General features: G+C 32.8%; 1 protein-coding gene across 3 annotated transcripts in view; it reads right to left on the bottom strand.

Moving 5' to 3' along the window:
• Nucleotides 1–13,752, bottom strand: part of SEMA3C (semaphorin 3C) — a 208,708-nt gene that overhangs the window by 69,552 nt on the left and 125,404 nt on the right. For all 3 annotated transcript variants that reach the window (XM_072759820.1, XM_026006115.2, XM_072759819.1), the window contains exons 6-8: nucleotides 7,682–7,772; nucleotides 3,238–3,357; nucleotides 1,684–1,826 (exon numbers count right to left, since the gene is read on the bottom strand). In XM_072759820.1, the coding sequence (XP_072615921.1) occupies nucleotides 1,684–1,826; nucleotides 3,238–3,357; nucleotides 7,682–7,772 (354 nt within the window). The remainder of the gene's footprint in view (nucleotides 1–1,683; nucleotides 1,827–3,237; nucleotides 3,358–7,681; nucleotides 7,773–13,752) is intronic.

The raw sequence follows: 13,752 nt of genomic DNA, 5'->3' as shown, positions 1-13,752 counted from the left end.
CTGAAACCATTTTGAAAACATACTTCAGATTGCTTAAAGAAATATTAAAGTGTATTAGAAATTCAGCTTAGTGGGGCAACTGGGTGGCTTGGTTGGTTAAGCATCTGTCTCTGGCTCAGGTCATGATCCCGGGGTCCTGGGATCCAACCTGCACCTGCATCAGGCTCCCTGCTCAGTAGGGACTCTGCTTCTCCCTCTGCCTGCCCCCCTGCTTGTGATCTCTCTCTCTCTCTCTGAAATAAATAAAATCTTAAAAAAAAACTCAGCTTATATGTGTATTACTTGAGGATTTGTTATAATCTGGAGGGTGGAATGTTAACTATATCTGCACAGCAACAAGGAGGAATATTTAAGATCAAAAGCATTTTATAAAACAGCTAAGCTATACTATTAATTCTCTACAGTAGGATAATAACAGAAAATGTTTTGAAATTTATATGCCCTAAAGCTTTCTAAATTTAACAGTATGTGATGAAAGTACCTGGAAAATGTTCTGAAGAACACATAATTTAATTTGCCTTAATAACTCATTGTCTTCAATATGAACATAAATTACTACATACAGTGAAGCTTGCAGATTCTACTGTGGTCAGGAAAGTGGGTTTATGCCTATACCAAATGGTCTTCAATACTTCTTTTTTTTTAATTTTTAAGATTTATTTATTCATGAGAGACACAGAGAGAGGCAGAGACACAGGCAGAGGGAGAAGCAGGCTCCCTGCGGGGGGAGGGGGGGGCGAATGCAGGACTTGATCCCAGGACTCTGGGGTCATGACCTGAGCCAACGGCAGACGCTCAACCACTGAGCCACCTAGGTATCTTAATAGTTCTATTTTCTATCCTTCATTTCTCTGCTATTATTCATTTAATCCTCAGAATTTCCAATCAGATACTTACATATATATTTTTTTCTGGCCAGGGCCAGGAAAAAGGCATTTGGATCATTCACAAATAGTTTCTACTGATTTTTTTCCCTGTATACCCAGAAGTCTTTCAGGAACCCTTCTGCAGACTTTCCTGCCTTGTTCCAAATGACTGAGAAGCAGATGAGCTCCACAATCAGTGGAATATTGCAATATTTAAAAATAAACTATTTTAAACACTGGACACTTTAAGAAGCACTTTTGCACAAAGTATGCGAGCCACAAACAAGTCAGGGCAAACCTATAAAACTCCTTTAGGAGAGGGCACCATGAGTTTTCTTGAGTTGCTACATATGCTTACTGTTTACATACAAGAACATTTTGTTTACTGTTTCTAATTAGGACTGTATTTTACTAATGCATTTCCTACTTTTCACTGTTGCAGTTTCTCAATGATTGTCTTTATTGAGGTTTTGCTGTATTTTATTCACAAGAATTGTTCTGTTTCTTTTGTAACATACAATTACGTTAGCTGTTTTTAATGCAAATGCATTAAATGGAAAAACAGAAATTACACAAAACCATTTATTTGTGCAAAACCATGACCACTATATTTCTTTGAATTAAGCTTATCTTGTATGATTGATGTGAATAAACATTAAAATAAAATGTCTCCTCTCAATATTTCATTCATTTGTAACCATAGATAAAAGTAGGAAAATAAACTATTGGCCAAAAAAAAAAAAAAAAAAAAAAAAGAAACCCATATCCATATAATTCAATTTTGAATTTTTAAAATTAGGACAAGTTTAATACTTACCGGACATATCCTGGCAATCATGGAATTAATCTGTTTTGTGCTTCTGCTATTGTCAGTCAGTTTCTCTTTGAAGAAGAAGTACACCTTAGCATCATTTGGATCTGTGCCATCTGGGATGACATGTGCATCCACAAACATAGGTTCTGGAAAAAAATACAAGGACTATATTTATACTCATGATGGAGATGCACCTACTGTTCATCTAAGTAGACCACAGGCATATGTCTTCTCCATTTTAGTACAGAAGCACAATTGCATTTTCAAAGGCACAGTCTAACCGCGGGAATTGTATTCACACAACATACTGTGTTTGCAGTGTCAAGTGGCACAAAATATATCCGTTAACTTAACAGCTTAAACTATTTCTTTCCCTGTCTGCAATACATTCTGAAAGCTCAGTAAATGCCAAAATTCTTTATGCACTGAGAAGTTCTAAAAATTAGAAAGCGTTTCTACCAGTTATTTCCCATGAAATCTAATGGTCACTTTATAGGGGAAAAAAAAAAAGAAAAAAAGGTTGTCTTTCAAAGTATAGCTTTCAATTTAGTGCATAAAAACTCAAATTCATTGAAGCAGAATGTGCAGTCAGGAGTCCAAGATCTGAAAAACAGTTTTCCTTAAAATACAGCATATGAAATGAAGGGGAAATTTTTCAAGGAAAAAAAAAATGCAGTCATTTGAAGACATAGAGGGATTCCTTATTTCAAGAACAAAACAAGTTTTAGAATACTCCATTTCCAGATGTACTCGACTCATAAATTGAAGAAGTAAATGGACAATCAATGCTTTCTTGTGCTTGTCTATCAGTGAACTAAGACGCTAAACTGGGTGATTCATGCTTCACTGTGCAATGTTAAGTGAATTGCCAAATTCAGGGTCAGCTAGAAATCTTCCCCAGGGTGAAATGACAAAGATCTTAGTGGTTTCTTCTTCTTCTAAATAGCAGGAACTGATTGAAACTGTATATTAAAGGCAAATGAACATCTTTCATGATGTGAATTTCATGTGATTCTACCCAAAATTAGAAACAAGTGAATAGTGTTAATCATAGTTATCATATCTATGATTTCTATTAGGTACTAAATAAAATTATTAAAAATCATATATACCAGTTTTATAATTTAAGAATCTAAGTATAAAACAAATGTGAGGAGTTCCTAAAAAAGTCCTAGTCATAATATCTGTTATAAATTTAGGAAGATTTTAAGAGTTGACATAATTAAAATCGACAAATTCAAACAGACTAAATAAATAAATAGCATACTTAATTGTGATATGCTACAATTAAACAACTGGAGAAGATTCTTGCATATGAACCTGTATAATAAACATCATTGTCATTTTTATTTTTTAATATATCTTATGATAATTACATGATGGTTAACAAAGAGTTAGAATATGAAGTATGGACTACTTCAATTATTTATTTATCCTAAATATTTAAAATCATAGAGTACAGAATTGTTACATCACAGCTAATTTTTTAATCTTTCTTTATTATAGAATTAAATTAGTTTAAAGCATGATTCTCAGGGTGCATAAACTGTTTCTTACCACTTAGCCATTTGGAATTGTGTTGATCAGTTCTGACTGCATTCCTCTTGGTTAAACTTCGAAAAATAGCAGCATCTGTGCCCATGAAATCTATATACATTCCAGAGAATAGCTCCTCATCTATGATAAAGTAAGAAAATGTCAACACAATTTTAAATGTTTTTTAAGGTTCTTTTAAAAATCAAGGAGAACTCGCTTATTAGGTAATCACCCACATGACGGAGTGCTTATAATTGTTGGTTTCCATTGTTCATTAAATAAAATAATTGGATAAAATTTAATCTAGTCTCATTTTTGCCTATATGATTATCAAGAGTTTTATTCTACATAAAAATAAAAATTTCTCTGCCTATACTTAATTATACTAAAAACCTAAGGTGATACAATGTGTATCAAGAATGGCAGAAATAATATGTGCATAAAAGATAACAAAATGGCTTCATTAATTATTACTTTCTTTTAATAAATAAAAAATACTGTAAGAGAATGCTCAGTTTCTAATTTTGACAAGAATTAAGTAAGTGAAAATTAGGGCTAAGTCGTTTAGCACTCTGAATCTCTCTCTACCTTCTTATTTGTAAAACATGGGAATGATCTTTATGATCTCAAAATTTTTTGCCACGTACAAAAAATTCCATGATTTCACTAAACAGATTGAAAATACTAGTTTTTATTGTCAAAATATTATTAATGATAAAGTTATTTTTTTAAGATTTTTATTTATTTATTCATGAGAGACACAGTGAGAGAGACAGGCAGAGACACAGGCAGAGGGAGAAGCAGGCTCCACGCAGGGAACCTGACACGGGACTTGATCCCAGATCCCAGGATCATGCACTGGCCCAAAGGCAGAGTTCAAGTGCTGAGCCACCCAGCCATCCCTATGATAAAGTTATTGTATCATTAAAAGTAAAATTTAATTTGTAGTACTAGAAATTTTCTATAAGGTAAACAAACTGCTACTTTTTCAATTGTAGCACACAATATATTACCATTATGCTAAAAATAAATATTACGTGAATAAGCCACATGTAGTTTAACATATTAAGCCATAAAAAAGAGAAAGTAGATGTAAGAAAGAAAATATATTTTAAATATAATTATGATCATTAATGGCAAACTAGGATATTTTAATCCGTATTTGCATAACATTAGACATTGGACTTATTTCTTAAGGTCCACATTAATTTCTACCCTGGTAAGGACAGTAAGCATTGAATTGGTATGTGTGACCCGAGGAACAAAAATAAAGTAGTTACATGTCTATTTAAAAAAGGAATAAAATGTATCAGGTCTGACCAACTAAACCACTATGCTGCTTTTTCCTTTGACTGATGTTCTATAATGACTCCCCTGGCTGTCTTCAGATCATGGTCATTTTGGCAGGACTGGAATATTTTGAAGCATTCCAAATCCACTGGTTAGTAAGAAGCAATACCAGTTAACCCAGGACAGAATGGAGAATGAAATGTTCTTAACATGTGCTCACAAGGTGATGAGCTGGACCCTTACCAGTCAGCAAGTGGGTATGGCAAGCACTGTGTTGCCCAATTCTGCTTCCTAGTAGGGCTCTGGTGCCCATGGGAACAGATTATAGGAAGATAATAAATGTTCATGAAAACATTTTGAGCAATTTAGCTTCTTTAAAATTCTGTGAACATCTGTGAAGCATCTGCACAAGCAATCTGCCAAGGCAGTGGTCATTAAATTAATATAACTTTGTAATTAATTGTCTCACATTTAATTATACCAGATTACCCCCAAAATGGTGGGTTATAAATTCTTGCTATTCAGTAGATTGATTAGCATAGCTCTCCATTATCAGATCTGTTTCCAGGAAGAGAAGGAAAAAGGACACTCAGAGGACATGGTATGCCCGAGAGGGCTGATTCCAATCCTACTGCACACCACCTCATTAATTATGTCTTAACCACTATAAAAGCCGACCTGTCTAATTGGCTTCATATTCTGGCTTAAATTGTCATTAATTTCATTTTTTAAAATTTTTCTAAAGATTTTATTATTTGAGAGGAAGAGAGAGTGAGAGCACAAGAGCAGGGGTGGGGAGAGGACGACTTCCCGCTGAGCCGGAGATGCTTAACCAACAGAGACAGTCAGGTACTCCTCTTATTAATTTCAATAGCAAGTTGGGAATAATGAAGTTTTTGCTTTATTTTGTATAATAATTAATATCACTTTAAGCAGAATTTTGAGTAAGGATGTTTTTTCAGAATGTGTTGACTTATGCAAAAATAAACTTGTGCCTTTTAACTCTAATCCAAAAATCTTTTGCCTTCCAATTTTACTTCCACTGACCAGAAGAATCTCATGAAGCTTTTTTGTTTTTTTTCATGAAGCTCTTAATAGTATCTTTAATATCATCCAACTTCTTGCTGTGCTACAACAATGACATGAAAAATAGCAAAAAACACTAAACTTGAACATGGGCCTAGATGCCACTGTATATTATGAAATTTGGAATTCTTCAATTCTGTGTTTCTTGGTACTTTAACATATAGAAATACTTTAAAACAATCTGTGTTATTTAGTGCCCTGCAACAGAACAGAAATGAAAAAGTTGCATGGCAAAGTGAGATGACCTCACAAGTTCACTGTGCAATATTGGAGATAAGGTTGGAGATAATTTTAGAGGGATAATCAGTAGAACAAATAAAATGACAGATACAAGTTACTAAACTTATTCCTCCTTTTAGTTTCAGTTTTTAAGGTAAGCAAATAGTATAATGACTCTTTGATAGTTTAAGTCCTAATATTAATCAAAATATTAAAAGATGGGGGCTCCTGGGTGGCTCAGACAGTTGAGTGACCGATTCTTGATTTCGGCTCAGGTCATGATCTCAAGGTCGTGAAATCAAGCCCTGCAAGGAGCTCCAAGTTCAGTGCAGAATCTGTTTGTCCCTCTCCTTCAGCTCTTCCCCTCTTTCTCTCTTGAATAAATAAATAAATAAATAAATAAATAAATAAATAAATAAATAAATAAATAAATATCTTTAAAAAAAGAATGTAAGTATGGAAACTGAAATCCCAAATCCTTGAAAAATAAAAGTCAGTAACTAACTTTAATTTTGTAAACAAATCCAATTCTCTAAGGACAAAACTAAGGGCTTATCACAGTTTAACAGAACATTTATAAAGTCCTGTTTTAAACCTTTCTTGTTCTAAATGATATTTGATGACTATTAGTGTTCACAGATCTTTGAAGCTTATTTTCACAGCATTTAACATGAAATAAGTGAAAACTCTACATATTTAGCTAGCATTAGTATTATATATATCATACCATTTTGATAGGTGAATACAATTTTCTTCCTAATGGAAATACTTTCCAAGATATTGTTTTTATTAAATAATATTCAGAAGCTTATCTGAAAAGTTCCTGCATCAGACATAATTGAATGTCTTGCAATTTCAGAGCTTTCTAAATTTGGTCCCAATGGTATAATTTCACCTCCTCTCTGTCTAATTTGAAATGACCATATGGAAATAACTCACTGGAGAACTTCCAAGTTCACAATTTAGTCAGTGCTGGATGTACCTGTCTTAATTTAGTTTCCAAATATGAGAAAGAAAGAAAAAAACAAATATGATAAAGAGAGATGGGTTGCTTCATTAAATGAATAAAAGCAAAGTGCTCCCAAAACAATAATTATCTTGTCACCTGTTCTATTGTCAAATAATACAAGTTTCCACTGGCAATATACATAGAGAAAGCAAAGGGGAAAAAGCAACACACTGAAATCCAAGATTTGTCCCCACCATCAACTCATGTTAAGTCAGACATATACTGGAAATGTCTTAATTAACCAGCAAAGAATGTCTTTAACTGCATTATAGAAAGGCATCCAATGATTTGTTAATGGATGTAGCAGCAAGCAATTGGTCCTGCTTCTTAACTGATATATTTTGTAGAAAATGACGGGGGGGGGGGAGGGATGATTTTACCACCACCTCTTTTAATTATAGCAACTTCTGGAAAGTCCCAGAGAATGTACTTGGCTAGTACATGCACTATGTTATTCTTTCATTTCAAAGAAATACCACTTTAAATATTTGTCAAACATTACTAAAATATGAGGGAAAATGGGCACACATAATACTAGAAAAACTACAGAAAATATTAAAAATTACTTTATAATATATATTATTACATGTATATGAATACATACTTGTTTGTAAATAGTTAACCTGCTCTAGAAATGACAGCATCATCATAGTGAATGAAAAATAATCCATGCTTCTCATGTAATCATGAATTCTTGCAACTGCAAAACTACAATTTGTCGGCTCACAACTTTCTTTCTGTTACCTCACTCAGACTACCATTCATGCTACTATCCAGATGGATATATTGTGTCAGGAATTTATTTTCTTTAATTTCCTTTTTATTTTGTATTCCCCCCCCCCTCTTTTATTTTCCACTTACTTATCATAACAGACACTGTGTTCACATTGGGGTTGAAAGAGCAGCGTCCTTTTCCGGATTCACACTTGGAGTCAATCACAAACACTTGGTCCTTTATTATAGATAAGATACAAATGTAGAATAATAAATAACTGTATATTTAGCTAACCAATTTGTTCTTTAGTAAAACAAAGCATAATCTAAATAACATGCTTCCTATTTGTTTCCTTATGCCTTCTCGATTTACTTTATTAAGACTTTTTGGCCTGTATGAAGAAAACATCTGTAGATTATAAGCAAACTTCAGCAGGTTGAAGTTCTCATCCTACTACCATCCCAGTAAAGCTGATCCAACAAGTTCTCCTCAAATCAATTATCAGAAAGAAAAAAAAAAAATTCAGTATCAGCACAAACCACCTGGGAATCAAGGGTCATTGTAAACCTGAACTAGATGTGTCAAAAAATTGGCCCAAAGAAGAAAACTGTGCACAGAGGAATAATGTATATAAGGATTATAATATTTCTAGAATAATCAAGATATTTCTAAAATATAAAATTTATATTATCACTTAATTTTGTTATATAAACATTATGCTAAATTCAATGAAGTTGAATTCATAATTTAGACTGAAATTGAAATTATAAAATTCTATTTATTTATTTATTTATTTATTTATTTATACAAAAATTTATTGAGCATTTACTATATATGCCAGGTACCAACAAAACATTAGGAATACAGACAAAAATCTTTATCCTCAAGTAATTTTTAATATAAAGATAGAGAATGTAAGTATAAAAATAATAAATGCACAAAATATATAATATGTTAGATGGTGCTCAGTCATTAGGAGAAAAATTAAGCAGAGAACAGAAGTTGGAAACTCCAGAGATTGGAGGCAATTATCCAATTTGAAATATGATGGTCAGTGTAGCCTAACAGGAAGGGAATATTTTGTTGGTATACTTACCCTTTTTTCTTAAATAAAGTTAGTAAAAGCTACTACTAAAATTGAAAGACAAAAGTTTCCATTTTTGTAGATTTCATTAGATGACAGAGGATCTTAATCATCAAGCTAAGGTTTCTGCAAATTTTCCTGAGAGAAATTCAGGCTCAATATTTTTGAGTATGGAAATGAAAAGATCTAAACACTGCTTTAAGAAGATTGGGCCTTACCTTGGTGTTTTAAGAAGATTGAGAATGGCAGTTTTAAAAACAGACACTGGACTGAAGAAGTAGATTTGTTTTCAATTGCAATAGTCCAGGAATTAGGTAATAATAATTTGACATGCCAGGATCTCACTGATCATGGTAAGAGCAGTAAAAATGCAAGGGAGGTTGTCAAATAAAAATCAATAGAGCTTGGCAATCAATTACAAATTGAATGTACTTAAGAAAGATGAAGAAAACAAAGATGATTCTGAAGTTTTGACTCCTTAAGGAAAATAAAATTAGTTCATTTTTGTTATATTGAGTTTGATGTGTTGGCAGGACATCCTTGAGATGATAGGGAATCAAAGAGTTTACTTAAAAAGAAACACGGTCCTTTAGCTTGGAAAGGTCTTTCAAAAATGATCCTCTTCCATGAATTAACTCTATAGATGAGGAAAATATAACTTGCCCACCAAGATCATGTAGCTAAATAATGACAAAAGTAAAACTAAAATTCAGTCTCCTAACTCATTATGTCTGTTTTCCAAAAAGTCAGTATTTATACAATGACTAAACTAAACAAATAATTGAGGAAAAATAATAACGTTTAGTAAGGCTAGTTGTGATTATTTAGCCAGTGATGTACATATATTTTACTAAAAAGTGAGTTGGCATTGCAAGAATTGATGAAATTGCTTAGGTACCACTTGCTCTCCACTGACCTATTCCTCCATCCTACAGCATATTTTTTCACACAGAGTCTAGATCTTGTCCCCAGGAAGAGTGTGGTCTACCTGAATAATCACTAATTCAAGCACATAGCAACAATTCTCCAATTTCATCTCCCAAGAACCATAACAACCTCATCAGCCTTCTCTCTTCTTGACTTTGTTTAGATTCTGTGCTATTTAATTTCATTAAATTTTTTGCAGAAATATTAAGTTCCTTGAATCTGTGATTTTTTTCATTGAAACCACAGCCCAGAAGGGCATGTCTATCTACACATTCTCTATACTTGTGTCCAAATATCTAAGTATTTTGCAGAAGGTCATCCAACAAGGTAGATTCAACATAATATAGATCTGTGATCACCAACACAAAATGGATCCTCTGTACTGCTCAGTAAACTTTCATGGGCACTCTTATCAACTGGTTCTTCCATTAATAATTTCAAACCAATGCACTATAGTCAAATCACCTAACTTGTTCTCAATTCAAATGATTAACAAATGATTGAGCATATGACTGTAGAATAAGTGAAGCCTTTAAATGAGACATCTTCAACTTCTCACTACCAAACACATAAATAAATATAAACGGATATATCCACTAGCACCTGAGAGGAACTCTTTCTTTTACTTTGAGGCCAATCATTCCACCAATGTCTTGGGCCTCATCATATCCAGTCTTCTTAGGCAACTTATACTTTTTGTCATCCTCTCTCTTGCATCTTATTAACTGGAACTTTTACATCATCCTTTAAACAACCCGTTCAGCTCCTACACATTACTCTCCTTGAGAATCACAATTCTTTCTTCAAGAATTACCTATACTCATCACCATTTCCTGACTTTCCACTTTTTTCTCAATCCATTTCAATTGGACATTCAATTTCAATTGTTCTATTGAAGCCCTTTGCCATATCCTAATGGCAACCACGCTACACAATTTAGTGTTAATTTTTTAGACTTCGTTTTAGATTCTCAATGATATTTGAGATTGTTGACCATTTCTATCTTTTTAAAGACTTATTTTTACTCCCAGAATGAACACATTTTGGTTTCTTCCCCCCTGCTTGAGAGTTTCTTCTTTCCTGGCTATTTCTTCTTAGTCATGTTTGAAGGTCCCTTCTCTTCCATCTTGTCATTAAATTAAAAGACCCTTAAGTCTCAACCACAGTCACACCTCTCTTTTCATACTATACCCTTTCTGCATGATTAAACCCAAGCATTGCCTGGATTTCAGTACTCTTATAAAAGAATGACTCAAATATTTATATAGCGAATTTTATATTCAATGGCCTACTTGACCTTTCTATTGGATCTTTCAACAGCAACTCAAACTCAAAAGAACAAAGCCCAGGCTTAAAATCTTAAACTCACACCTCATTCTCCTTGTTGTTTATCATCTCAGTTCATGACAAATATATAACTGAAAAGGCCAAAAATAAAAAAAAAACAGCAAAAATACCAATATCTATATCATTGCAAATTTCCTTTTCTGCAGCTAAATCTACCAGTATTAATTATACTATTCTATACTTAATGGCTATTTTTCTGTCTTATTGCCATTCTCTTTCTTTCTTGGCCTATTAAAATAGTTTATTTCTTGGTCTATTATATCCACTAACTGTTCTCATACAGCCATCTCGTCCCCTTCCCACCCTAAATCATTTGTAACCTAATACCGAAGTGACAACACAATGCTTCCTATGCCATATTCTGCTTAAGATCATTACAGTTGCTTCTCCTTTGACCATAAGATAAAGACCAACATCTTAAAGGTAGCTTACAAGTTCTGACATAATTTCGTTTCTGCCATTATTCTCATTAAATAAATACACATTTGTAGATTGGATCAATGGGAGAAACAAGTAGGAAAGAAAGAGAGTAGGTGGTGAAAAACTAGGAAAGAAAGCACAGCAAAATGCCCCATGGCTGTAGATGTCAATGAAGGCATTGAAAAAAAGAGGGCATGACCAACATGTTATAGAGATTGGTCTAGGAGAAAGGACTGATTAGGGGAGTCAGTTTGATCATTAAGGAATCTTGGTCACCAGGAAATAGTTTTAGTTCACAGGTGGTAATGAAAGTAATATCAGAAATGTTTGATAATGACACGAAAAATGAGAATATAAGAGCTGAAAATATAGTCTACTAGTTTGAGAAGTTTTGTGATAAGTAAGAGAGAAAAAGAATGAGTTGAAAAAGTCAAAGATCTGAGATAATGATTTTAAGGAAAAGAAACCTCTTATTTTAAAACAGGAAAGACAGTAAATGCAGAAGAAAGAAAACAAAGATATAAAACAGAATAATGAAAGTTATTGATCAAAAAACTTTATTGATAAGGAAAATGCACAACTTTTCTTCTGACAAGAGGAAAGCTAGGAAAAGACGCATACGCAGAAAAGTATGGTGACTAATTTGCTTCAAAAGGCACAGGAAATAATTTGAATGCCTGTGATATTCTTGATCGTTCAAAGGTAAGGTTATCTGCTTGATGATCAACAGAGTCAGGGACTTAAATATTCAACTGCTGGAACCAAGAGATGGAGACATCTGATAAAATCAACCAGAAATTAAATGAAGTAATATTACAAGAATGTGCAGCAAAATTGATCAATTATAGTTTTTAAATTAATGTTTTATTTATTATTTCAAGTCATTATTTACTTGTGTTGCTTTATCCTTTTCTAGGAACAGAAGACAGAGAACAAAGATAGTGAGAGAAGAACCATGGTTAGGAATTGATGCAGCAAGGATTCATAGGCTCTTTGGGTGGGCAACATTGAAATGCTCTGGAAAAGCTCTGACAAGCAGATGGAAGGTGGTATATGGTGTCTCAGAAATAAAAGTAAGTAATGATTGTGCCACCCTAAAACTGGTTTGAAATACAGGAAAAATGCCTTATCTTAGTATAAGCACATGGTGTTACCAGTAAGTACTACCTCTGGTCATTACAAAACAACAACGTTATTTTGGATGAGGAAAATTAACTCAAAATACAACTCTCTGTATCATGTGGTCATTTTATGCTTGGCGATTTTGTATCTTCAACTAAAGAAAATAAATACAGTATTTATTTATACAATAAATACATAGATTATGCTCTATATTTATGTTATTATATAAACAGAAATATAAAAAATGATGTTATGGTGAAACCCTTTGACTTGAATTGACTATATACAAAGTTTAAATTCATAACCCTTTTCATACTTAAATTGGCTCTTAAGATGTTCACAGATTATTTAAAGAGATTAATTAATGGAAATGCTTCCCCTTTGAAATATACCTTTTGAAGTGAGACTACAGCAGTTCATTTATAGTAAAGTGATTAAATTTTTATTCCATGCTGGCTTTCCAAAGGAGATTATTTTTTAGACTGACTTTCCAATTAAGCCTTGAAGTGCATAGTGGGCAATTTGTACATGGGAAAATGATTTTATTTGAAATCTGTGCTCTGAAAACTGCTATGCTATTGTTGGCCTGTACAGTGACTGCACAGCCTTCAGTGGAGTGTCTGACAGATTGCAGACGTCTGGGGCAGTAGTTTATTTAATCAATTGATCACAGGCATGTGGTTCTAATGACAAGCTCAATGCAGCCAACTGTACTCTTCCAAGAAGCATGGCTTTACTTTTCTTTAAGAATTGTAATATTTCATATCATCCTGAACCACTTGGAATTGCCTAATTTTGGGGTCAACTTATAATTACTCAGTTATTTTTAAGTGACTTTTTAATTACCGAAAGATATGTGTGTATAAATTACAGGTCTGAAAAAAAATAAAGTAATATAAAGAGAATCATTGTTTAATTATATTTGTATTAAGAGTACATTAATCTTTGTTAAAGGAAAATAAACTTAATAAGGTATATCAGTAGCAATATTTAATCTTTTTAAGAGTTCTAATCTCTAAAATTGAATTAAGATATTATTTATGTACTGGATATTCTAGATTTAAGTTGCATAAGGAAAACAAAGCAAGGTAATTTGAAATAGTAAGGTTTTTAAAATGCTTCTATTTAGTAAAACAACATGCTCAACGTGCTCAATTAAAGGAAGGAGGAAAAACTCTTGTGATCTACTGCATATTTTCCCTAGTAAATAACTGTAAACTGAGATAAACATGGTTATATATACCATAGGTGAAGTTCAACCAACTTTGTATTTGTCTTCGCATTAGGTATATACTTAGTATGTAGCATTTTTTTTTT

Source organism: Vulpes vulpes, chromosome 5, assembly GCF_048418805.1.
Source record: "Vulpes vulpes isolate BD-2025 chromosome 5, VulVul3, whole genome shotgun sequence".
NCBI classification, from domain to species: domain Eukaryota; kingdom Metazoa; phylum Chordata; class Mammalia; order Carnivora; family Canidae; genus Vulpes; species Vulpes vulpes.
This window is presented reverse-complemented; position numbering and strand designations above follow the sequence as displayed.